The sequence below is a fragment of the Petaurus breviceps genome, unplaced genomic scaffold (assembly GCF_028583685.1).
Source record: "Petaurus breviceps papuanus isolate PSGF00001 unplaced genomic scaffold, PetGlider_PUasm1.0 90779, whole genome shotgun sequence".
Taxonomy (NCBI): domain Eukaryota; kingdom Metazoa; phylum Chordata; class Mammalia; order Diprotodontia; family Petauridae; genus Petaurus; species Petaurus breviceps.
Genome location: NW_027187344.1, coordinates 3440584 through 3468294, shown reverse-complemented (window position 1 = coordinate 3468294; position 27711 = coordinate 3440584). Strand labels below are relative to the sequence as shown.

At 37.9% G+C, this 27711-nt stretch overlaps 1 protein-coding gene across 2 annotated transcripts; it reads left to right on the top strand.

Moving 5' to 3' along the window:
* On the top strand, positions 1-27556 carry WDR5 (WD repeat domain 5). 2 transcript variants are annotated; one of them, XM_069069229.1, is made up of 14 exons: positions 1-185; positions 3403-3587; positions 4071-4179; positions 6209-6282; positions 6690-6779; positions 7130-7219; positions 7397-7480; positions 14103-14158; positions 16335-16381; positions 21974-22049; positions 22895-22928; positions 24458-24532; positions 25085-25172; positions 26614-27556. In XM_069069229.1, exons 2-14 carry the CDS (start codon positions 3507-3509, stop codon positions 26712-26714), a joined length of 1005 nt encoding a protein of 334 aa, XP_068925330.1. In that variant the 5' UTR covers positions 1-185; positions 3403-3506; the 3' UTR covers positions 26715-27556. The 2 variants fall into 2 exon arrangements, with proteins under 2 accessions (XP_068925330.1, XP_068925329.1); XM_069069228.1 differs by having other exon boundaries at positions 1-190.
* The last annotated feature ends 155 nt before the right edge of the window (positions 27557-27711 follow it).

The following is a 27711-nucleotide window of genomic DNA, read 5'->3' as shown; positions in this document are numbered from 1 at the left end:
ACGCATGCGCCCGGGGAAGTCTCCTGTCCACATTACCCGCCTGGCGCCGGGAGGAGGAGTCTGCGCTGTCGCTGCCACCTCCACTTCGTCCCGGCGGGCGCCTGGTCGTCGGTCCTCGCCCGGGCCCAGCCGCGCTGCGCTCCTCATGAGTGGCGGCGGCTGATGAGGCTTCGCCCCGAGCGGAGGTGAGGTAAGCCCGCGGTGGGCGGCATCCCTTGTCTGAGCCCGGCCTGGGCCTGGGCCTGGGCCTGCGAGCCCGGAGGAACGGCCGCGCCCGGACCCCGGCCCCCGGCCCCCTGCCAGATCGCGGGGGACGGGCCTGGGCCGCCTGCTCGCCGGCCTGGGGTGCGCCCCTCAAAGGCCCTCCCACACCCCTTCTGCGAGGAGAATCTGGCCCCCCTCCGAGGCCCCTGTGCCTCCCACCCCCATCCCCATGCAGCCTGCAGTGCATAGAGGGAGTGGGGTGCACCCCCTTCCTGCAGGGGCTCTTTGCCTACCCATTTCACCCCCTCCTCCAGCTAACAGCCGATGGTCTCCCATTTCCCCCTACCCCATGATCCTTAAGTATGGACCTTGTTTGTTCCCCATTCCTCCTCCCCAGAAGGACAGGCCCGAGTTTGTTCCCCATTCTTCCTTCACCGTCTCCCCCAATCTTCCCAGAAATATCTTGGCAAAGACTAAGGCGGTGCCCCCCATTCTTCAAGACTCCTTCCTTCCTTGTATCTTCAGGTTAGGCAAGCCCCAAAGCTTCAGTTGTCTTTCTTCTTCCCCCACTCCTCCACCTTTAGAAATAGCTTTCCATGCATTGGGAGGGTACCCCCAATTACCTCCTTACCTCTCTCGCCTAATTGCACCATCTCCCTTTTACTCCCAAACCTCTAAATTGGACTCAGAAAGCATCTTCGACCACCCCTTTTTCCAGGTCAATAGGGACAGATCACTTTCACCTAGTCATATAGTCCACATTATTTGCTACGCCTCTAAACCCCTCCCCCCCAAAAAAAAACCCTCTACTTTGAAAAACCTAGATTTGAATTCAGAATGCTTCATTACACAGTTGAATCCCCATTTTTACCTTTTTTTTATTCCATCTAGAAACACCTGGGCTTGGACTCAGAAGGAATTCACTAGTTCTGTTACCTTTTTTATCTGGAATTCACCCTAACCTCTAAGCAGCCAAACCCCAAGTGTTTTCCATTATTGCCCCTTACCACACATAAGAAAAATGGATCCTGGAACATCCAGGTGAAGACTAAGAGGGTGGCATTCCTTTTTTCTTCAGTAACTGCCCTTTCAGTTGTTCCTTTTCCCCATTCTACTCCTTTATTCAGACAACCTGGCCTTACTCTGACTCGTCTGCTGCTTCTAAAAACTCTGTGAACAATTAGGTGTGAATAGAGAGCAGGCTTCTCCTTTCTTTAGGGATCCCTTCATGGTATCTTCTTCCCAGGCAGCCATGGCCCACTTTACTGCACCTCATCCATCCCCTTTCTCAAAACCCTTAATTTTGGGTCAAACTGTAGGATGGGCTTCCCCTATTTTCAGGGATCTCCACCTTTCTAATTGCACATTTTCTGTTTCCCCACCCAATCACACTTTTCTCTCTTAGCCACATCCTGGGAATGATCACTTCTCCCGCTGGGGCTGAGGCTCTTCTATCTATCTTTCATTCAGGGACTTGGGTTTCTGGCTTTACCAGAGCCTTTCACCTGAGATTAGCTCATGCATTTGAGGGCACAGGGAGTGTTTTTTTCATTTCTTCAACCAGTAGTCCTCATGTGTGTTCCTGGCTTCTCCCCACTCAAATATTTTGCTATTGTTTTAAGTGGCTAGGCCATCTACTAAATGTTATTTTTTGCTCTTCATCCCTTTGATGCCATTCTGTCTTCCTTTCCTTCAGATCAAGTCTTACACTTTGTCCTCTAAACCTTTCCTAGATATACTAGGGGTTAGGGTCACTAATTAAAACCTCTGGGTTTTGTATGGGGGAAAAACACCTTAATTGTGGGCCTGATACCTGTGTTTTTTGGTCTGCCTAAAGACTTGTAAAGTGGGTAATTATGATGTAATCCCTCTCTCCTACCTCTACCTTTCTCTTTTCACTGACTCTTTGGCCTGTGTAGTATTGTTTTTTTAATGACTTGTTTCCCCTTAGAGCTACCAGAAGTTATAACACATTTTAAACTTAAGTTAGACTTTATTCTATATAAATTAAACAGAGAAATTACAGTTTCCAGTGTCGTAATTTGGTTTTCTAATGGAAAAAATACTAGGTTTCAAAAATAGACATTTACCTCTTCTCATTAAATTGTTATATGCTTGATGTAGGCAAATAATGGAAGTTAGTGTTGAGGCTACATTCAGAGCTACTGATCCAAGAGGCAGGTGAAATAATTACTTACAGTACAGATTTTCAATACTTCCCATTGTTAAGCTGAAATCTAATTGAGCTGCAGTAGAGATTTTTTTTTTCATCTGCAGTATGAGTCTTGATTGCAGAGTATTGGTGCAGCATTTCAAGCTTTGCTACAGAAGGCAAGGCAGTTGAAATTCCAACACAAAGCTGACTCTGGCTTGCACTTTTCAGCTGTTTCCTGGTTGTCTCATAAGCAAATGAGCTTCACAGCTCATTCTGGAAACATTCTAGAAAACATCCTTAAGCCTATAGTATGGAAGCTGTAGCAGCAGATAACAACCATAAGACTTTGAAAATGCACTAGGCTTGTATTTTAGTGTATCTAACTTGTTTCACATGGTGGGTGTCTTGGAATCTGGGTGACTTCTCAAACTACTATATCCTGCTGTTTAGTTTTCCTCCTGCCACTTAGTATCCTAGTTTCCTATCAATCTTATGAATTTAAAAACAAAAAAAAAATCCTTTAAAAATCATCTTTAGGGGCAGCTAGGTGGCACAGTGAATAGAGCACCAGCCCTGGAGTCAGGAGGACCTGCATTCAAATGCAGCCTCAGACATGACACACTAGCCTAGCGGTGTGACTTTAAGCAAGTCGCTTAGCCCCAATTGCCCAAAAGCAAAAAAAAAATCATCTTTAAAGAAATAATTGGATCTCAGCTATTCCCAACAGCATTCTTAGACTTGAATAACAATGAAAAATGCCTCCATCATTTGGAATATTACTATGTATGGAATGCAAAGATAGCTCAAGGGTGGCTTGGCTATGAATAATAAACTGAAAGGTAGGAACAGGAAATTTAGGATTACTATATGCTTTCTTTAAATGAATTTATTTCATTTGTAAATTTATCCTTAACCTGAGAAGTTTTGTATGATAGGGTTCAGTATTATGGCTAAATATTTATTATTAACTTTTTCTAGATATTGCTATTTTAAATAAAATTTCCTCTAATAGTGGTTGTCCCCACTTCTTGTTCCCCTTACAGGTTCAAATTGCTGAACACAGGTTTTCTTTTTACTATTGAAGCATTCTGGTTGATCATCCCTTCATCCCTAAGCACCCTCAGTCTGACTTGATAGTTTCAGAACCATGGCAACTGAAGAAAAGAAACCAGAGGCAGAAACCACAAAAACACAATCTACACCTTCCTCATCGACCAATCAGAGCAAGGTGTGTTCTAAAAGATCTGATGTACTTTTAGGTGAAATTAAGCATATAAAGACTTATATTGAAGTAAGGTTAATCCAAAGGTGGGTGTGTTAGAGCTAAGCTCAGAGCAACTGAGCCAACTGCTAAATTTTCAATGTGAGTATTTATACCTCAAAAATCTGGTTAATGCTGTAAATCTGGCCTTGCTTTATTGTTTTGTTGATTATGTAGACAAAGTGATAGGGAAAATGTTAATAATAGAGATTAAACTTAAAAGTGTGTCATGTACACATTTTTTTTTCTCAGAGAACAGATTATTAAATATTTACCAGCACACTGGAGTTGATCTCTTGGCCACTTACTATTATTGTTGAAAATTGTTTTTTCTCTTTTTCCACCAAAGTAAAGTGCCATCAATAATACTTTTGTACCCATTCCAACTTTGTAAGGATCTGACTAGGTTGACCTTGATCACTTTCTTATACTTAATTTTGTTCTTTCTAGCCTGCACCTGTAAAGCCAAACTACGCATTAAAGTTCACACTAGCAGGACACACTAAAGCTGTATCTTCGGTAAAATTTAGTCCAAATGGAGAATGGTTAGCAAGTTCTTGTAAGTATAATCTCAAATATGTAATGTCACTACTTAATTTGGTTGTTGAGAAAATTGAGGCTGGGGTTTCAGTCCTTGACATACTGCTGATTTAGCAACCCTTCCATATTAAATTGTTCTTGTCAGCATTGCTGATGTTCTGAGTTGAAGGGACCTCAGATTACTTTGGCCTATCCCTGTCTGAATAGGAACTCTATAAAATAACTGTATTTATTGTTCAGCCAGCTCCTGTTTTAAAAAACCTTTGAGGGAGAATCCACTTTGTTCTGAGAAAATTCACTCCACTTTTGGCTAGCTCCAGTTGTTATTTGTTCTTTATATAGAGCATAAATCTGCTTCTCTGAACACTTTGTCTCCAGTTCTGCCCTATGGAACCAAAGAAAACAAGTTTGATTACTTTTACATGCTAATCCTTAAACTATCTTAGGATATTATATCTGGAACTTTCCATGGATCTTGTAGGTAATATAGTCCAAACCCTTATTTTATACATGAGGATCTTTTGCTCAGCAAGGGTAAATGATTTGTACAGGGTCATAGGTAACATCAAAGTTATGCATCACCCTCCAGGTCTTAAATTGAACATCTTAAGTTGAGATTCAGTTACTCCAATGACATAATTATAAGATGCCTTTAAAAAATTATGTCCAGATTTAGATATAGAGCTTCGCTTCAGATAGAGTCTTCTTATGTTTTATGCTGGTTTCTTCCTTTGTTCTGTGCATTAAAGAATAGTGTTCAGGCTAAGATGGCATTTCTCTGCTAGAGTTAGACCCAAGTAATGCTTCAGTATGTGGAAGTGACTGTCTTTTTGAAAACTATCAGTAGAGCTCAAACTCTTGTCAGGCCTGACCCAGTTAGTTGGGAAGACTGTATATAGATCTTAAAGCCTATCTGAGAATCAGTTTAGCCAAGGCCAGAAGGTGGACTACCAGGTGGTTTAACCATAGCAACTCATGAGTACTGTCCGCTAAAGCAAAGAATGATTTCTGTTTGCATTGGTTAGAGTGCCAGATCAATGAAATTATAGATTGAATTAACCTTTTCCATTTGCCATATTTTACTGGCTCATGTAATACTTAGTCTTCCTCAAACTCCCAGATCTCTTAAATGAACTGTTGCATAGCCATATCTTCATCCTTTACTTTTGTAGTTCTATTTTTTTCACCCAAGTATACAACTAATTCCAATTAACTTTACCCTTAATAGATTTGGACATTTGTTCTATTTTGTCAGATCTTTTTATATCCTGAATCTGTCATTCAGTATATTAACTATCACTCCCAGCCTTGAACCCTTGACAGGCGTGTGTCATCCTTATTCATTGATAAAAATGTTGGAACATCACATTAGGGAATTCTATTTAAAGATCTCTCTCCAGGTTTACTTGAACTTAGTAATAACCACTCTTTTAAGTGTGGTTATTCTTGACTCCCCTTGTTATCCAGAGCAATCTGGATAACAAGGGTAATGTTTTTAGAATTACCCCTAAAAACAAAAAATCATCAAATTAGGTCTTAGTTACTTAAGGCAATGGAGACAGATAGGGATTTAAATCCTTTTTGATTCATTTCATACTGAGATGTAAAGCAGAAACTTTCTTCACATTGTGTGAAATGAAGAACTAAAGCAGAGTGTTGTGTCCATCAGTTTTCCCCACAGTCTGTAGTCAGAAAGCTCCCAGGGACACTCCTACCTCATGAGGTATGTATTGAGTACTCACTGAGAAATGTCACAGTTTTCCTCTTAATCTTGATACTTCAGGTACAGTTAGAAAGGGTCTCTTCACTACTTGCCATTAATCTAATAAAGGGTTAAATGTAATGACAAAGCAAACTTTTTGCTGTTTTTGTTATTTGTCAGACCTGTTATCCTACTTGGGTATGGACTTTTCACCAGAAGTTGGAGGTGGGGAGAATAACCAACTGCTTATTACCTCCCTAGGTAGCTCTTGTCATTGAATCAGACCATGTGAAAGCTGAAGTTATTACCCATCTCTAATAGACTAACAAATATTTTTGTCTTTTAGCTGCAGATAAGCTCATTAAAATTTGGGGAGCATATGATGGAAAATTTGAGAAAACAATATCTGGGCACAAACTGGTAGGCTTTTAAAAAAATACCTCTTTGGGGTTTATTATAAAATATAAGTTGATGTTTTACCGTGTAACCTAAGGGGATAAGAGCATTTTAAAAGGTTTGGCTCATTGGCTTCAGATTTGGGAATGAACTAATTTAAAGCTTGTTTTACTTTTTGTCTGTCATTTCAAATATCAGGTCATTTCATGACTGTTTCATCAGTAGTTGCTAACTTTCAACAAAACAGCTAAATTGGGTGTCTTGGCAGTACTTCATATTTCTAAGACTATAACTCTTCTTATATATTATTAATGCATTTGCTAAGCTTTTTCTGGCAATTAAGTCACCAATGCTTTTTTTTTTTTTTTTGAGTATCTCTTGCCCGTCTCACCTGGGAATTAATCTGCTTTTTTCCTTTTCTTTTTTTAAAGGGAATCTCAGATGTTGCCTGGTCATCAGATTCTAATCTTCTTGTATCTGCTTCTGATGATAAAACTCTTAAGATATGGGATGTTAGCTCTGTAAGTAGTTAGATTGCTCCCCCTTCCACTCCCACCCCACATATTTATTGGCTATCTATAATTGAGAGATGGACAAGGGATTAATATTTGTAAGCAGTATACTTTAGAGCACATTCCTTCTCTCTTTCTGGCTAAGTAAAATGAATTTCCAAAGGGACCTTAGGTCAGCTAGTTCAGCTCTGTGATACTATGTGAATATTTTATATAACCTATGTATAGGATGAAGTATGAATTTCAAGATATTCTAGAATATAATTTTTCTTGACCTTCTGATAAGTTTAGTTTGAATAGTGATTTTTTTTTTTTTTAGGAAAAAAAAATAACTTGGTCTGATACTTTTTATTTTTTAGGGGAAGTGTCTAAAAACACTAAAAGGCCATAGTAATTATGTCTTTTGCTGCAACTTCAATCCCCAATCCAACCTCATCGTTTCAGGATCTGTAAGTTTTTAATTGTGGCAAGTAACTTGTTTGTCAGCATATGTAATAAAGATTATGGGGGGGACAGGGTATCTTCAGGGAATCAGTATTGCATTTTGCTGGCTGAGGCATTCAAGAGGTTGTCAATATTGCAGTAATCTCCACCTTGACTGTTTAATGTTTGTTTTTCTCCTTTAGTTTGATGAAAGTGTAAGGATATGGGATGTGAAAACAGGAAAGTGCCTCAAGACTTTGCCTGCTCATTCTGACCCAGTTTCAGCTGTAAGTCCCCTTATATACATTTAAGTTTAATTTATTACAACACATCATTGCACAATGGATAAAAAGTTGACCCCAAAGGCAGGAAGACCTGGAATTCAAATGTCTTATATACCATAATGCTTGTGTGAACCTGGACACAATTCACTTCTCAATTTCCTGAGAACTCTCTTAAGACTAGTTATAAGCTGCTAGTCTTCATTGGCAAGAGGCAGTTTCCTCATTGAGAGTTTCCTATGTGAATGAAATCACAGGTTTGATTTTTAAAAATGGGAAAAAGGTTATGGACTTAATAGGTAAGTATTTTTTATTTGCTTGGAGATAAAACCAGGATCAGGTAGGTAGTACCATAGATAGAGCACTGGAACACTTATCTTCATAAATTCAAATCCAGTCTCAGACACTTACTAGGTGTGTGATCCTGGGCAAGTCACTTAACCCTGTTTGCATCAGTTTCCTTATCTATAAAATGAGCTGGAGAAAGAAGTGGCAAATAATTGCAGTAACTTTGCCAAGAAAACTGCAAATGGGGTCATGGAGAACTGGACACAATTGAAAAACAGCTATACAATTGCAACAATAATAGGTGAAACCAACCCACAAAACTAAGAACTGAGCATTAAACTATGTAATTCAAATTTATTTATGTGAACATTAATCAGTTCTTTTATCTTTCTCACAGCATTTGGAGAAAGTGAAATATGAGCATGGCCAGGAAAGCCTCTAGACTATAAGGGGTTCTTAACCTTGCTTGTGTCATGGACTCTTTTGACAGTCTGATGAAACCTACAGATCTTTTTTTCAGAGTTTTTTAAATATGTGAAACACAGGGTTACAAAGGAAACCTATTATATTCAATTACATTGAAATAAAATTATCAAAATGTTAAAAAAAAAAAACCACAAACTAGATTAAGAACCTTGGCCTAGGTATTTAGTCAGTTTTCAAAGTGCTTGAAATATAAGAGAGTGGCAGACAGTGCTGCTAGGGTGATGTGGAAAGGACTTCAGGGAACATATATGGAATTTCATCTAGACCTGACAGGGCATGAGCTCCATAGACAGAACGGGTAGAGAAAAGGACGTGAGCAGAGCGTGGTGTTGGGAATAATGGCCACTTTGGGTGGGATACAGAGACCAAGGTGAATGTCAAAAAGCTTTCTCTAAAGAGCCTTGTAGCGGCAAGCACCCCAAGCGTCCTCAGGGTTTGTTGCCAACGCTGGTTCTTGGATCTGCTTTGATAAAGGAAAGCAACTCAAAATGGGTTAACAAGCTTACTTTAATCACTCAAACATGTATCATTTACCTAGTTCAGGGGAAAAAGGTCAGCACCCCGAACTTCAGAATACACAGGCAGAATTATCAAGTCAGAGAAACAGATCAAGTAGACAGATTTCCAAATTATCCAACCATTACATCCATACCAAACAACATCTGGGTTTCAAAGGGGGGGGGGGGGGGGGGGGTGGCCTCTGGACAACGGCTAGCCCAGAGTTTCATCAAATCACAGAACACTTCTCAAAGTGAGCCCCAAAACAAAGCTACACATCAGGGCTTATATAGCCTTCTCCTGTCTCAGAGAATGTAACAACCTTATTGACCCACTGGCCAATCAAGAAGTATCTACTGAAAAACAAGCCTCCCACCCCAGGCTCCAGGTGCACTTTAGCCTAGGGGCAGGGAAGATCTTCAAAATTTACATTCCCATTACAAGCCTTAGCCATGCTCTTGGGCCTGAGGGATATGTGCTATTGATATCTGTGACATGAGACCTAGTTATCTTTGAAAGAGGATGAGGTTTTTAATTTCCAAAGAGAAGTGTAGATCAATTTCAGTGCTGTAAATGAAGAGACTAAAGCTAAAATAAGCATTCTTTTTTTTTCATTGAGAGGGTAATTCAGACCCAGTCAGATGGTTTGGTCTGGTCTTTCAGAACACCCCTGGATAGTCTTACTCTAATGTAAATAGTAAATATTTACTGACTCTTAGACTAAATTAGGTATATCAATAAATGATTCTGTTATATTTGTCTATGTGTACTATTCATCCTGAAACATAACGGGCATAACTGTCCATTTATGCATGAAGTTAAATTCAGTTAGACTCAACGTACATTGATTAACTGTGTGTAATACACTGGCAGTACAAAGACAGAGTCTACAATCTCTGCTTATAAGGAAGAAGTTTAAATTCTTACTAGAGGCAGCATGTTTCAAAGTAAATTAATATGAAAATAATTTCAAGAGGGCAAGAGCATTAATAACTGGTGAGGGGATAGGAGAGAGAGGAGGATTAAAATTAATGCAACTAGATGGTACGGTGGATAGAGCACTGAGCATGAAGTCCTTAATTCAGATCTGGCCTCAGACATTTCCTGGCTATGTGATTATGGGCAAATCATGTAATCTCTGCTTGCCTCTGTTTCCTCAGGTGTAAAGTGGGCATCATAAAAGCATCAACCTTCTAAAGTTGTTGTTAAGGATCAAATAAGATAATATTTGTAAAGTGCTTGGCTAGTGTCTAGCACATAGGTACTATATAAATGCTAGCTACTACTACTATTGTTATTATTAGGAAAGTCTTCATGTAAGAGGTGGCACCTGAACTAGACAGTGAAGGAGTCTTGGGATACTTTGACTTGAAGATGAAGAAGGAGTGCATTTCATGCATGAGGAACCTACTCATGCAAAAGCACAGAGGAGGGAGATGGGATATGTGGGAAGGGAAGTAATATGAAATAAGTCTGGAAAGGTAGGTGAGAGCTAGATTATAGAGAGTTTTGCATATTAATCTGAGGACTTTTTATTTTAGAGGAAGTAGAGGGCTATTGGAGGCTTGGGGTGAGGGAGATAGGGTCATATCTCTTAGCAATATTAACTTGTAGCTACGTGGAGGATCAATGAAGAGACTAGATATAGGAAGATAAATTAGGCTTAGGAAGTTCAGGTAAGAGGTGTGATAACCTGAACTAGAATGATGGATATAGCATTTAGAGTTAGGGTCAAAGGACTTAGCACCTGAATGAATATGGGGATTGAAGAAGAGCAAAGACTTAAAGATGACCAAGGCTGTAAATCTTGGTGACTAGAAAGATGGTGGTGTTAGAACAAAAATAGAAGGTTGGAAGAAGATGGGTTGGAGGGAGGGGAGGATGTTGGTTTGGAGATGGGGAGAACAGGTTAAGTTATTTTTCTTTTTAATGCTTTATTAACTTCTGATTTACATCATTCTTTTCTGCCAGATATTGAGTTAAAAATTTTCTCCCCATTTTTCCCCTACCCACCGCCCCAAAATAGCAGTCCCACAGGATATCCCCTCCTCCAATCTGCTCTCTCCCATATTTTCTCCCATACCCCTTTCAACTTTTCCAGTGGATCTGTATGCCTCAGTGCCTGTATATCTTATTTCCCAATTACATGTAAGATGGTACACACACACATATATATATATACATATATATTTGAATTTAAAACTTTCAATTCCAGATTCATTCCCTTCCTTCCTTGTCACCCACCCTTACTGGGAAGATAAGCAGTTCAGTATAGGTGGTACATGCGTGGCTAATGCAAAACAATAACATAGTAGATATATTGTAAAAGACTCATTATATTTCCCTCCCTCCTATCCCACCTCCCACTTGTTCTATTCTCTACTTTGATCCTGTCCCTTTTCAAAAGTGGGTGCTTCCAACTTCCCTCCCCCCCAGCCTGCCCTCCCTTCCATCATACCCCCCTCTCATCTCCTTCCCCCCCTACTCTCCTGGAGGGTGAGATACCCTATTTAGTGTGTATGTCACTCCCTCCTCAGGCCAGATTCAATGGGAATAAGGTTGACCCATTCCTTTTTGCCTTCCTATTCTTCCCCTCCATTGTAACCATTTTCCCTTGACTCTTCTGTATGACATAGTTGACCCCAATCTGTCTCTCCCCATCTCCTCTCACCTCTTAATTTCACCTTTTAAGTATCATCCCTTCCTGTTAAATTGGTCCTGTGCCTTCTATCTATGTATACCTGTAAACATATATACGCACATTCACATATGTATTCATATGCCCATATACCCTCATATATAGACATATATATGTGTATATATATTTCTAATCCCTTCAACTACTGAGAAAAGTTTCATAAGTTAAAATTATTGTTTTTCCATGTAAGAATGTTCAACTTCCTTATGATTTCTTTTCCCTGTTTACCTTCTCATGCTTCTCTTGCTTCTTGTATCTGAATGTCAAATTTTCTATTCAACTCTGTTTTTTTCAGCAAGAATGCTTGAAAGTCCTCTATTCCACTTAATGACCATATTTTCCCCTGAAACATGATACTCAGTTTTGCTGGGTAGGTAACTCTTGGTTTTAATCCCAGCTCCTTTGACCTTCGGAATATCATATTCCAAGCCCTTTGATCCCTCAGTGTAGAAGCTGCCAGATCCTGGGTTATCCTGATTGTGTTTCCACAATACTCAAATTGTTTCTTCCTGGCTGCTTGTAATATTCTCTCCTTAATCTGGGAATTCCAGAACCTGGCTATTACATTCCTAGGAGTTTTCTTTTTGGGATCTTTTTCAGGAGGTCATCGGTGGATTCTTTAAACCTCTATTTTGCCCTCTGGTTCTAAAACATCAGGGCAGTTCTCTATGAGAACTTCCTGGAGGATGATTTCTAGGTTCTTACTTTGATTATGGCTTTCAGGTAGTCCAATAAGTTTTAAATTATCTCTCCTGGATCTATTTTCCAGGTCAGTGGTTTTTCCCATGAGATATTTCACATTGCCTTCTATTCTTTCATTTGTTTGCATCTGTTTAACAGCATCTTGATTTCTCATAAAGTCATTAGCTTCTATTTGCTCCAGTCTAATTCTGAAGCAATGATTCTCCTCATTGAGCTTTTGAGATTCTTTTTCCATCTGGCAAATTTTGCTTTTTAAGGCATTCTTCTCATTGCCTTTTTGAGCCTCCTTTGCCCTTTGAGTCAGTCTGTTTTTTAAGGTATTATTTTCTTCAGTCAGGCTGTTGACTCTTATTTCATAATTTTCTTGCATTGTTCTCATTTCTCTTTCCAATTTTTCCTCCACTTCTCTTATTTGCTTTTCAAAATCCTTCTTAAGGTTCTCTATGGCCTGTAACTAGCTGATATTTTCCTTTGGAGCTTTTGGTGCAGGAGTTCTGACTTTACTGTTTTCCTCTTGTTCCATGCTTTGCTCCTTTTTGTCCCCAAAATAGGAGTATATTGTTGGAATCTTCTGTCTGCTTTGTTTCCTTTGCCTGCTCATTTTGCCACTCAATTACTTGACCCCTGGGCTTTTTGCCACAGTAGGATTCTGCCACCAGATGGGGAGCTTTTGTCCCAAATGCTGGAGTTTTCTCAGCTGCTGGGAGGTATTAGATGGGTGCCCTCTCTGAGGTCTTCACATGCTCTGGCAAGCTGGACACACACCCTAGAACCTCCACCCTAGACTGAAATCCAGATCCAGGAAGGTTAAAGCAAGAGCGATTACCCCTCAGGCTGGTGCTTGGTCCCCCTACACTCTGCAGGCCAGGAGCTGAAGCTGCCATGTCGCACTGGCTGGCTGTGCGTTGGTCTCAGAGGCTTCTCGCCCCAGGGTAAAAGCCATGCACCCCCACTTACTGGTCCCATCCAGACTGTACTGACCTCTCACTTTGTCCTTCACATCTATTTGTTGATAAATCTGGAAATGGCCACAGCTGCTGCTGATCTGGAGTCCCTTTGGCTGTGGCTGGTCAGGCCCACCCTGGGGCTAAAGCCTTGGCGTGGGGCTGGGCTCGGCTCCCAGAGCCCCTCGCTGGATTCCTGTCGGGCTGTCCTCAGCGGGAGGTTAGCTTCTCTGTGTTATTTTTTGTGGGTTCTGCAGCTCCAAAATTTGTTTAGAGTCCCCTTTTTACATGGATTGGGGAGGGTGGAAGCTGGAGCTTCGGGAAAGTTGTGCTTCTACTCCGCCATCTTGGCTCCGCCCCCCCCCCCCCAACAGGTTAAGTTTTGACCATAAGTTTGAGTTTCCTGTGGGACATCCAGATGGAAATATCTTTTAGGGAGTTATGTGGTAGTAGAGTTCAAGAGATGAAGACTGGATATATAAATGTGGGAATCATCTGCCTAAAGATGATAGTTGAACCCATGGTAATTGATAAGATTTAACAAAAGAACAAAGGGAAAAAACCTTGTGGAACATCCTTAGAAGGCATGAAGAGAAGGATGATCTAGCAAAGGACACTCTAAAGGACTGGTCTAGAATGAGAACCAAAAATTGAGAGAGAACTGTCTTGAAAGCTAAGGGAGGAAAGAGCATCTGGAAGGGACCCAGGGGTGATTGTTTGACAACGATGTTGTTCCACGGTGTCTGGAATTGTAGAACAAATGGTTGGGCAATGAGTAATAATCATTTAATTTAGAAGTAATCTGGAGAACCATATAGTAAAATAAAATCACAAATTCATGATTTTTCTTTTTAAAACTATTACCCAAATTAGGGTTCTGATCTCACTTTGTACATAAGTGCTATTCAGGTGTATGAGAATTATAACCCTGAAGAACTATTTTGTTATGAAACAGTCCATAAATGAATGGATTCGTTTTTAAGTGTTTCCTATTTCTGTTCCTCAATTATAGGTTCATTTTAATCGTGATGGATCTTTGATAGTGTCGAGTAGTTACGATGGCCTCTGGTAAGTATAACCTTTCTATTAGCCTCTGCTTTAACACAGTTTCTTTGCACAAATCAATGGGTGATACTTAAAATGTCACTGAAAAATACAGGTTTGACAAAAAGTGGCGTGATTAAATAGAAAGAGTACTGGATTTGGAATTATGAGATGTGAATTTGAGTCTTGTCTCTGCTGTTTCCTACTTGTATGACCCTGGGCAAGTCATTTACCTCCCTGACTCTTGATTTCCTCATCTATAAGAGAAAGTTGAATTATACTTCTAAGGTCCTTTCAAAGTCTAAATACATGATCCAGAATCCAATATACTGTTAAATATAAGATTAAAAAAATTCCTCCAGTGACCAATTATGAGGGTAAAAGTATTTAAAAGTGAAAATGTAAGCTGTTAACAAAAAATTCCTCAAATTCCTTAGTAATTAGTAGAAAGCAAATCAGCACAACCTTAAGCTATCCCCTAACACCTACCAGAAGCACATAGAATGACCCCAAAAGTGAAACTAATTTTTTTTTACTTTTTGGAGAGGGTAATGTAGGGCAAATGGGGTTAAGTGACTTGCCCAGGGTCACACAGTTTTGTGTTAAGTGTCTGAGGCCAGATTTGAACTCAGGTCCTCCTGACTCCAGGGCTGGTACTCTATTCACTGCACCACCTAGCTGCCCCAAAACTAATTTTATGACAACAGGTGCTCTACCTTTGTATTAATTAAACATTAAATGAAACAAGTCAGAATACCTTTCAACACTTTGATTCTCTTGCATAGCACTTCTTCCTTAAAGTCTTATAAAATTGGCAAAGACAATAAACAGAACAACTTTCACTGTGAGAAATCACACTAACTGGGGACCTGTGAATTGGTCTAAACATTCTAAAAAATAATTTGGAGTCACATGAGAAAAAGAGTACTAAAAGGGTCCTTATCTTTTGTCCCAGCCAGACCCATTATTGAGCATGTACTCCATAAAGGTGAATGATAGATCCTGAGTTTAATAGTGTTTGTGGCATACTCTGGTAGCAAGAAAATAACTAGGGTTGGCTGAACAAATAGTGATATGTGAATATAATACCAAGAACAATGAAAAAATGAGTTCAGGGAAACATGGGAATGTTTGTACAAACTGACGCAGAGTAAAGAAAAAAGAACCAAGAATAGAATTTACAAAATGGCTACAATACTGAAACAACATCAAAGAAGTCAAGCAGAGTATTAATGAATAGGCAAGGAGAACACTTGCTCCCAGGTGGGGGGCTATGGATGGTAATACAGAATCCATTGCCAGATAGAATTTCAGTGTTAGTTGATTTTGACCAAGTGTTTTTTCTTTTGCTGGGGGCAGCCATGTTGGTGTACTGCTTAGAATGCTAGACCTGTAGTCAGGCAGATCTAAGTTCAAATGCAGCTTCAGGCACAGGCAATGTGAATTTGATCTGGAGCAAGTCAGTTAACATCAGCCTCACTTTCCTCATCTGTAAAATGGGGGTAAGAATAGTATCTACCACCAGGGGTGGTTGTGAGAATAAAATGAGGTATTTATAAAGCTTTTTTTTTTTTTTAAGCAATTGGGGTTAAGTAACTTGCCCAAGTTTACAGGGCCATTTATTTTGTGTGGGTGTTAAGTATCTGACACCCGGATATAAAGTTCTTTGCAAATCTTAAATTGCTTTATAAATGCTAACCATCGTTTTAATATAGTTCGATTTCAGGAGGTGGGTAGTTAAGAGGAATTGGCAAATGTATAAAGAAAAGGCAACAAACTGAAAAGGAAAAAAGATTTTTTATAAAAATATTCACAGCTGCACTATTTGTAATGGCAGAAAAATAGACTGTTCAAGAATGTTCAAGAATGGCTGACTATGTTAGGTGTTTTACAAAAGAGTTTAGAGCAATTTTAATAATAAGGCATTTGAAGAAATAAAGACTTTTGTGAAGAGATCAGTCAGAACTGCATGTATGTACACTTACTAAGTAATTGTCAAAGTCAAATATGGTAGGATTTCATAACTGGAAAGAGACAGAGCAAATTTTACATTTGATTACTTGTTTTTAATAGTTATTCATTTAATGTATTAAAAACTAAAATAATTTAGGGTTTGTTTTTTGCTTGTATTTTAATCCTTAAAATTAAAAGACTCGATTTTTTACCTATATTAACGCACTGGTTGTTTTTTCCTGAAAAGCCGAATCTGGGATACAGCATCAGGTCAATGTTTAAAAACACTTATTGGTAAGTAAACAAAGTTTACTTTTGTTTGAATTTAGTGATTCATGATTCTTTGAGAAATTTTTTTTTGTTCTGTTTTGCTTCTGCTCCATAACACTTCTCTTCTGAAGAATGAAATTAGTTAAAAAGAAATCTTAAGATAATAGCTGTTCTTAGCATGGTAGCTTGAAATGCAAATAGAGAGCTTGGTTTTGACTTCTCTTAGCTCTTCCCAACTTCTTCACTGATGTTTCTTGGGTCTGAGTTTGGTGGATCTCTCCCGGGAGCTAAATCAGGTCAAATTTAAAATTGGTGAGGTTTTTTGGTGTCTGCCCTCCACTTTCCTGTTCATTTCCCTAGGGGTTAATTGGATCTTTAGGTTAAACAAAAGAAAATTAATCTTTATTTCAAATGACCTCCATTTCTGACTGTTACCTGAAAAAGTTCTTGTTAGTTTCTCCCTCCAGCAGTCATCCTTCTCAACTCTGTATCTGGAACATAGCTTATAGTTCATCAAATGACATTTATGTGCAAATGCTCTGCTAGGCTCAAGGGATACAAAGGTGAGAATGACTTGACCTTTGCCCTCTTAAGACCTGATATGGGCATAGAATCTCTCCCTGAGCTTCCATCTTCTCCTGAGTCCCCATGTCTCTGATCTTGAAGTAAGTAATACTTTAACAATTTGTCAGTGCAACTGGTACCCCATGTGTCTTTTGAAAGGCAATTTTTCTTCTTCACTTATTTTTCCTGATAGATTAGTATGTTTCTGAGATCACTAGTTATCATCTCCTATCCCAACTTAATGGTCTCTTCTCTCCTTTATCCTTTGTTACTCCTTAATGCTATTTGCCTGTGATATCATGACACCACTGTTATTGTTGTCTATGTTCTTCTCTTTTCCTCTTCCCACACCATTAATTTTTAGTAGCTCTTGGGGTTGTTCCAACATTGTTTATTTTCTGATATCATCTATATGTCTTCCTAAGCCTCCGTGCTGATTTCTCTTTCCCTTTCTTTACTTATGAAAGACCTTTACATTTGAGTAAAAATTTGTCTTGAAAAATGAAAATACATGTTTGAAATCAAGCAAAATCATATGCTTTCGAATTCTCTTCTTTTTTCTCTTCTTAGCCAAACTTAACAAAACACGGTTTTTATTCTTTTTCCATATATTGAATTCTTTATTAAATATTTTGGTCCATTCTTGGATCTACACCTCCTCAGTGCTCTGTGTCAGTCCCTTAATCTGTATTTTCCAACTCTTCTCTGTTCCATACATATTATAATAATGTTCATTAATACTTTCATGTGGTTCCTGTATGAAAAAAAAACAAACATGCATTGATGTACCATATTACCTACTGCTCAAATCCCACTCCAGGCACTCATTCTGTATCTTTCTCCCTCTCCCTATCCGAACTCTATTAAAATCTTTGTCAGCTAATACTTTTGGTAGGATGTTAAGAGTTGGGATAAGGGGGAGCCAAAAGAAATTGCCTACTGCAATAATTTTACATAGGCTTGGCTTCAGGGGATTACGAAAACAAAAGGATTCTGAAAAGCCCTACTGGAATGCACTCTTTCTGTAAATAAACTTGATGATTGAGTAAATGTAGTCATTCTAAGGCCTGTGTCTCCTTCCTAGGTAAAAAACAGGAGGTACCTTACTTTGCTCCTGATGCAGTTCTACACGCTAGCCTTTATCCTTTTATTAAATTAATTTACCTTTATTTTTGTTAATTTTTTTACTGTGAACTTTTATAAAGTTAACTAACTTGCATTGAAATATCCAGTACTATGCTATATGGAAACCTCATAAATTTTGACTGGAGAGTTTGGACAAGGGCTTGGGATGGAGAACAGAAGCTTGCATTCTTGTTTTGTGAACTGTTGCTATTATGCAGATGTTTTGGCAGATAGTCTCAACGTGAATCTCAGATAATATCATTAACATAGTTAAAATGCTTTTGAACAACTCACACTCTTTGGTGAATCTGGCTTCCTCAGCTTAGTCCTAGTGTTTTCATTTGCTCAATGAAAGGCGATTTTTATTCTTCACTTACTTTTCCTGATAGATTAGCATGTTTTCTGAGATCAGTTTTCAGGTTTTCAGTGAAGATCTATTTTAACATTTTTATGGTCAAAATTTTGTCTACCAAAGATTTAAATTTCATTAAAAAAAATTATCAAGCGTTTTTTTCTTTCCCTTCCATCTGCATTATCTTCCTCCTTGAAAAAACAAAACCTTGCAACAGATAACCATATTTAAGCAGACAAATCTCCATTTTGGTCACATCCAAGAATATATCTTTTTCTGCATCCATCACTTCTTTATCAGGAGGTAGATAGCATTCCTCGTCATTCTTCTGAAATTATGATTAATCATTGTGTTGATCAATTTCCAAGTCTTTCTAAATTGTTTTTACAGTGTTGATGTTATGATTTTAAATTGTTTTCCTGGGTCTCATTTCATTCTGCATCAGTTCATTTAAGTCTTCCCAAGTTTCTCTGAAACTTTCTCTTCATTCCTTTTTTTTTTTTTTTTGGAGGGCAATTGGGGTTAAGTGATTTGCCCAAGGTTACAAGGCTAGTTTTTGTGTTAAGTGTCTGAGATCGGATTTGAACTCAGTTCCTCCTGACTCCAGGGCTGGTGCTTTATTCACTGCGCCACCTAGCCGCCCCCTTCTCTTCATTTCTTACAAACTTCTTGTAACAGTACTATTCCATTACACTTATCTACTATAATTTGTTCAGCCATTCATCAATTGATGGGTACTCCCTTAGTTTCTATTTTTTCTGCCATTACAAAAAGAATTGTATACATGTTTTTTTTTTACATATACAACCTTTTCTTCTTTCTTTGATTTCCTTGGAGTTTAGGCCTAGTAGAAGTATTTCTGGGTCATTTAGTAACTTTTTGGATTTAGGTCCAAATTGCTTTATGATGGTCATGCTAGTTTGTATCTCCACCATTGTGTTGCTTTTGCTACAGTCCCTCCACTATTTGTCATTTTAGGCACCTAGTGGCCAGCGAGCCACATAGTTGTGGATAGAATGTTGGATTTGGGGTCAGGAAGATTTGAGTTCAAATCTAGCTTCATTCACTTGCATAGCTATGTGACCTTAGGCAAGTCACTTAACCTCTCTCTGCCATCTGTAAAAGGGGATGACAGCACTTCCCTCATAGGATCGTCTTGAAGTTCGAATTAGTTAACTTAAGTACCATGTAAGTACTAACTCCTATTATATTTTTGTTTTTTTGGTTAACTTTGCAAATCTGGGTGTGAGGTAGAGCCTTAGAATTGCTTTAATTTACATTTCTCTAATTATTGTGATTTGGAACATTTTTTCATATGACTATAGATAGCTTTAATTTCTTCCTTTTAGAACTGCCTGTAAAAGAACATCTTTTTATAGTATTGTTTTCATTGGCCCTATTGACAATTGGGTATGGATTTAAAAAATCATTAAAACCAAGGCTAGCCTTTTATCTTTCTTATGTATTTTGTTGTTGGATTTGAAAGTTTTTTAAGAATTAGATATATTTTTTTTGTCCTTAGTTCCAGTCATAGAAGTTTTACTCTAATTTGGTAATTTACTATAATTGGCATTTGTGCCAAGCACTATGAAATAGAATAGATAGGATTAAATGAACATCTATCATAGGGCACTGCATTTGAATTCTTCATACCTTTTACAACGTATCTCTCAGTTCTGAAGATCAATTGGTATGTTAAATCTATCAGAAACTTTGGTAATCAAAATGTGTTTCACTATTTTTTGAGGGTGAGCATGTATACTACACTAGCACTCTGGGCAAACTTTCTCACTTTCAAAATAGATTGTAAGTAAAAGGGTAAGATTAGTCATCAAGTATGAGAGTTAGTGGCCTTATGATATTGAATAGTAGGGTAGACCCCAGTTCTCATGAGGAAAAAACTTGAATGTTTCAGTTCAGAGAATTAGAGGATTAAGTGATATTGTGACATTTGGATTATACAGAAAATCAGGGTGATGAGGCAGCAAGAAGGTCACCTTGACGTTAGAAGCATTTTTCTAATTCTGCTTCTGACACATAGTAGCTGTGAGGTAGTGGGCAAATTACTGAAACTCTCAAAGGCAAATGTGACTGAAGTGGTTAATCTCCCATAGAGGGAATTTGCCTTGGGAGTTTGCCACAACAATAGAATCACAGGTCTTAACCACAACTCTTTCATTCCCACCAAAACAAAAACAACAAAAAAATTAATATTTAAAGATCAACCATTTCTTTTTCTTTTTTTTTCTTTTTTGGGAGTGGGAAGGGAGGGCAATTGGGGTTAAGTGACCAAGGTCACATGGCTAGTTTTTTGCGTTAAGTGTCTGAGGCGGGATTTGAGCTCAGGTCGTCCTGACTCCAGGGCTGGTGCTGTATTCACTGCAACACCTAACTGCCCCTCACTGCACCACATAGCCACCCCAAGATCAACCATTTCTTAACTGACGTTTTTCAGCTATTTGAGTCTAAAAGCCAGTGCTTTTATCCTTCCCTCATAATCATTCCTAGAATCCTAGATTTAGAGGTGGACCTTAAAAGGATATTAGTCTAAAACACACACACACACACACACATTTTACAGTTTTGGAAACTGGTATTGAGGGTTTAGGTGACTTGCCAGGGTCACTTAGTAAGGGTCAGGGGTGGGATATATACTGAGGTTTTCCTCACCTATCCACTATCCCCATACTGCTTCAGTCATTCAATAGTAGTGTTAAGTAGACCCAGAATATTTGAGACAGAGATGGGATAATTCGTATGTAATGCCCAATAGGAAAATAATCCACAGAACCTGAGTGAAAAGTCATTGATTATTTTTCCCAAAGGACTAGTTCCTCCCTCCCAAGCTATAAAAGGTGTTCAGTTTGAGTTTGGTCCATCATGTTAGAAGCTGGGGCAAAGCAGAATGCAGGAAGAGGTGATTAGTATCCTAAACTTCTGCACTTTTGAAGTTAAAATGTTTCCACAAGGATCTATAAATAATAATTTGCTCTTAAGACAAATGGAGGATTTGTTTTTGTTTGTTTTTTTTAATTTTTGGAGGACAATTGGGCTTAAGCAACTTGCCTAAGGTCACACAGCTAGGTTTTTTTGGGGGGGGGGTTGTTTGTTTTTGCCTTTTTGGAGGGCAATTGGGGTTAAGTAACTTGCCCAAGGTTACACTGCTAGTGTTTTTGTGTGGGTGTTAAGTGTCTGAGGCTGGAACCGAACTCAGGTCCTCCCAACTCCTGGCCATTCCTCCCAACTCCTGGCTGGTGCTTTACTCACTGAGCCACCTAGCCGCCCCAAAGGATTAGTTTCTTAAAGAATATATAAGTAGGAAACTTCAGGACTATTTTTTCTGTCCATGGTAAGTGGCTTATTTAATGGATCGAGGAAATAACTGGAATAAATCTAACCTTTCCCCCTTTTTTTTGTATTTTTAGGCAGAGTTAAGTTCTCTTTTTGAAAGAAGCCACAAAACTATAAGGTTCAATACTATTAGTGGCATCTTATACAAAATTTATAGAATTTGGTCCAATAGTAATTGGACCAAACATTTGAAATGTGTCTTAAGATTTTCATTTTTAATACAGATGATGATAATCCTCCTGTGTCTTTTGTGAAATTCTCTCCAAATGGTAAATACATTCTTGCTGCAACTCTGGACAAGTAAGTATTTTGTGCATTTTTTTGTTTGTAAGAAAATAAATTTACTTCCTTAATACCAATATTAAGATTCTTACAATAGTCATGTTAATCAAACATAAATGAGAATAAATTATTTTAAAACTAGGATAAGCTCTTAAAATTTAGGATATCAGAGTTAGGAGAAAAATTAGCACTAGTCTAGCCCCTTCATTTTACAGATTGGGAAGACTAACGGTAAGAAGGCTTGACAGCCACTTTACTCTTTGTAATAACTTTCAGATTTTGTGATTTCTTGATTACACTTGAATGAGTAGGATAAGGTAGCAGTATAGCAGATTCACATTGACTGGGAGTTAAAAGTTGGCCAATACCTCTAAGGTAGGAATTTCATCTTTTTCCTGCTACAGGACAGACTTGATTAAGACCTGTGATATGTTTACTATGAAATGTGTTCTCTTGAATTTTTTCCCAACGTTTCTGGAATGACTGAGGCTATATGCTGAATAGTAATCATGATTATGGGAAATTACTTTCTTCATAATATCAGGAAGCTCCTCTGCTTTGAGATCTTTATGAATGTTATAAGCCAATTAGCTATCTAAGCCTTTAGGCATAAGTGTTTATTTTTAAGTTTGAGGGCAATTTTGAATTATTCATTTTTACAGAATGAGTTACATCAAAACAGGTTCTCCACCCTTGTTTATAATCCTAGAGTTCTAATTATAAAGCAAAATGTAAAACTCAAATATAAGTACTATTATTTTAGTAGAAAGTCTTCTTTTAAATAGACCAGCATAAGAAACAAATTTAATTGGAGAAACTGACCTAAAATCAAAATTGATTCATTACTTTCTCTTCATCTCTAGCACTCTTAAGCTATGGGACTACAGCAAGGGGAAGGTAAGCACTTGTTTAAATTGGATAAATTATAAAGACATAATTAAACTATCATTCCATCAGGTTTCCTGCTTTGGGTGTTACATGATATGATAATGCCACAAGGTTAGAAGGAGAAATCTTAGTGAAAGCTAGGTGCCTTATAGAGTTGGCCACATTGCCAAAAAAATTAACTTTGCAGATTGACACTTAAATATAAAAGCTGTGAGAGATAACAAACATATCTACACAATAAACCATTTCAAGGATCTGTAGTTTAATTTGTGTGAGTATTCTCCACCATTGTGTATTGGAACCCTTCTGACTTAGATGATTTTTAATATTTGGCATCTTGTGGCTAACCTGGTAATGAGCTTTCCTGACCTTATAAGAGCTGATCTTAGATAAAATAATCTATCATGTTTCCAGTATTTAAAATCTTGTTAACTTGTGTGCTATCTGGCATAACTTTTTAAGAAATAAAGGTCATCTCTTATTTCTGTGGGTTTTGGTGGAGGATATATTTACATGGTAATTAAGTACAAAGTTTCAGGTTTAGGAGTAAGTAATAAAGAAGTGGATGCATAGCTATGCTTAGAGAAGACTTGGCTGTTGAAACATTACTAGGGCCAGTTTACTTGAGTGGCTAGTTTGAGCAGGATAAAAATATGCTTGAAGAATGCTCTAGAAAATGCAAAATGACTTGAATTGGTTCCAGTCACATCAGCACAGTGCTGACCAAAGTTTAAATGTCCACGAAGTTGAAGAATTACCCAATTCTGCTTTTCTGCCTATAGTTTTCTTCCTGGTCCCTAATAGAGACCAAAGGTCCTTCAGTGGAATGCTGTACAGAAATAAGATAACATATTCAGAGAGCTTTGTGAAACTTAGAACATTATTTACATGTCAGCTACTGTTATTTTTAAGGAGCCCTTCCAAAGGTTAGGTGATATGCTGCTGTCAGTTTGTTGCATGAAGAGAGAATCCTGAAGTGTCTATCTTCAGCATTTGGCACAGTAGCTAGCATGTAGTGGGCATTTGATGAATGTTTATTGACTTCACTAGGTAGTGAAAAAATAGGAAAGAAAAAACATCTGTTGACATGGATAGACTGCCTGACTTAGCTTGGTGGAATTAACAAACTGGAAGATCGAGAAACCTTTAAGATAAATAAACCAGATGACATGGTTCTTTCAGACAGATGGAACTCTGATGATAATGATCATTACTTTTGAACTCTGTGTCCAGGATTGACTAGTCCAAAGTAAATTAAGAATAAAATGACTTGGGCAGTTAGGTGGCACAGTGAGTAAAGCGCCAGCCCCGGAGTCAGGAGGACCCAAGTTTGGTTCTGGCCTAAGACACTTAACACCCACAAAAAAAAAACAAAACTAGCCATGTAACCTTGGGCAAGTTACTTAACCCCACTTGCCCTCCAAAAAGCAAAAAAAAAAAAAAAAAGAATAACATGACTAACTTAACATAAGTTCTGGGGCAAGTTGCTACTTTTTCCTCAAGTCTAGGATAACCCAGAGAATTTTCTTTTCTTTCAGTGCCTGAAGACATACACTGGTCACAAGAATGAGAAATACTGCATTTTTGCTAATTTTTCAGTCACTGGTGGAAAGGTATGTTTCATGTGGCTATTTTTATGGTTTTGGGTCTTTGAAAGGTGGTTGAGAGATTAAATAAGTGATGGTAGAAAGTTTAGATGACAGTGGATACCTTTCTTTGTAATACATATAACTGGATTTATGAAAAATATCTGTTCTGTAATAGATGAAGTTACTCATTGTGAGGGGCTGTTGTGTACCTGGCCCCAGGTAGACAAAAACAAAAACTCCTTGCTTTCAGGGAGCTTACTTTCTAACAGGAGATATGTATGTATATAAGTATATAAAAATGAAAGGGAAACTATTTTCTGCTGTGTAAAAAGCTGAATAAATCCCAAAGAAGGCAAATTGTCTAAAGTATCAGAGAGCTTTGGATTTAGCAATTACTATCAGTTAGTTATGCAAATTAAGCCTGCTAGAAGAATGTGATTTTCAGGCTTGATACATTGCAAATAACATGAAATGAGTCTTCAAAGACGAGCTTAATAATTAATGACTTAAATTTGGGGGAAAATAACTTCTCTACACTTTAATCTTTCTAACCCTACCTACCACCTTATATCACAGTGGATTGTGTCTGGGTCAGAAGATAACCTGGTTTACATTTGGAACCTTCAGACAAAAGAGATCGTACAGAAATTACAAGGCCATACAGGTGAGAACACAATTTTTTTTTTTTTTGCTAATGAAGATTTCCTAAACTATCAAATCTTCATTTTGTTTGTTTCAAACCATGTGACAGCTGTGCACCCACTTTGTCACCCACTTTGTTAAGTACAGAATTGGTGTTTTCTTGGCCATGGTTTCCCTTTTTGCTCTTTCTGTACCATTTAAGGCATCAAACAAGCATTCTCTTCCCTCTGCCTTTGGCCAGGCCACGTTCAGTGTTCTCAGTTTGTGTGTGTATGTAAAAGTTTATTTTAAACTAAAAGTAGCTTAAAGTTCCATCTCACAGGATCTCTTTAACTCTTGAGTCTTTTAACATTTTGGTCCCTTCATATGCAGAGCTAGTTCGGCAGATTGCTTGATTAATTCCTGAACAAGCTTTGCTTACTGTGATTTGTCTCAGTTACACTATTCCCTTCTCCATCAAACATCTTTCTCTTTCATCTTTCTGTAAAGTCTAGTTCCATTCCCACAAATAACATTCTCTGACTACTCTAGTCCCTGCCAATTTCTTCTCTCGATTCCTGTTATACTTTGTTATTATCACATAATTGTATACCTGGTTTTTTCTATTATGTTTTTGTCCCTATTAAAAGTGTTTGTTTTATGAGGAATCATATCTTCTTTGTATTCCACTATCCATGGTATAGCGCTGACCATAAAAGTGCCTATTTACTCAGTTAATTCACAGACAAGTTTAAGTCCACAAAACAAGTTGGGGTTTAGATTCAGGACTTACAAAGCTTGCTGTTTTTATCTTTGATATTCAGTTAGTACTTAACTCCTCTGACCATTATATTTTAAGTTTTTGATATTTTGTTCCTTTAGGTCCTCATGCTTCATGCACTTTATATACAGAGGCCCTGTAACTGATTGCTTTTCTCATGTCCTGACAACTCACATGATGTGTTCATTTCTTGTATTTATGGAGAGACTGGAACAAAAGGGTTTTGCTTGAAGTAGGTCTTAATTTCTTTTAAGCACAAGGAAATAAAAGCTAAGCTCCTTATAAAGAATTTTTTTATGCTCTTTGAGTTGGCTAAAAAAATTGTTGACTTCTAAAATCAAAATGAATATATGTCATTTTGTCCATTTTTAGCTCTACTTAGAACATGATGCTCTTAAAGTGAGGATAGTATTAGGTTCAACTGACTGCGTGTGGTTTTCTTTCCCTTTCCATCTCTCCACCCCCTTCAGTCTTCTCTCAAAAATCAGATAATTTCATTTGGACCAAAGTACCAAAGATCTGAGTGCCAACTTTTAAAAAAGTGTTCCCTTTGGTTATAAGGGAGAATAGAGTAAGAGTGTAGACTAAAGGGTGCAGGACCCCCATGAATTATTAGTGGACAACTTAGAGTCACGTCTGCCAGTTGAGGACCATACATGAATAGCTTGCACACAACGGAGTTGTCTTTTTTTTTTTTTTCCAGATGTTGTGATTTCAACAGCTTGTCACCCTACAGAAAACATCATTGCATCAGCTGCATTAGAAAATGACAAAACAATTAAACTCTGGAAGAGTGACTGTTAAGCCCTTTCGATATCATGTTAGAGACTGTATCAAGAAGTAGATCCTGTGAGACAAGAAACTAAGATATTTGAGAATGGTTTCTTAGCCTAAAGGGAAATCCCCTTTTTTCTTCCCTGAAATGGGTAGCCTGGTGAGAAGAGGCAGCATCTGCCTTATTTGACAAATGGATCCTTTTCTTATTTTTTTGTTTTAAGGGGAAAAAATTTGCTTGTATTACTCGAAGGTCCCAAAAGACTTTGGTGATGCTTCTTGTCAACTCTCTTGATGCTGTCAAAGGAAGAGTTTCAATCTATATTGTGTATAAATCGAGTCAGCAAAAACCTGAATTTTTAATTTTTTATTACAGAAGGATAAATTTCATTTCATCATGAATTTTTCCTCAACTAAATGTTCTGTAATTTTTTAAAAGGTATCACTTACCCACTTCTAACTCTGTGACCAAATACAACCATGTAAGTTTTTGGCTTTCTATCCCCCAGTTTCACTGACCTTGTAGTGAAATATCTTTTAATCTTCTGTATAGTTTCACCTCTCGCTATGTATGTTTAATAGATACTATTATATCACAAGTTGTCTACTTTTTTCCCCCCAAAATCATTAATTCCTGCTTGTAGAAGTTCGCAGCACATTTGAAGTCTTTCTGGGGAAAGCAAAACAAAACAAAACTCAAAACATGTAAAGTTTTTCAATGTAAAGGCGATTTTGTATCTTTAAAGTTCATGGTCCAGAACTGTGAATGGCATGACTGTATACTTCAGCCTCATTATTTTCCCGTTTGTCACACTCTTGTTTACACATCTGACAGTACCATGTGCTGTAATAAAAAGGTGGGATTTTGTGTACATGTGTGGCAGCTGTGTTCTAATATGCAGTGTTTGTGTCTGTTTAGTTTCGTACATTCACAAGTGGCAGAAAAAACTCTTGACAAGACATAGTGGTTTATTCAGTCTTTAGGTTTATTATCACCCTACATTTAAGTGACACGTAGCCATAAACT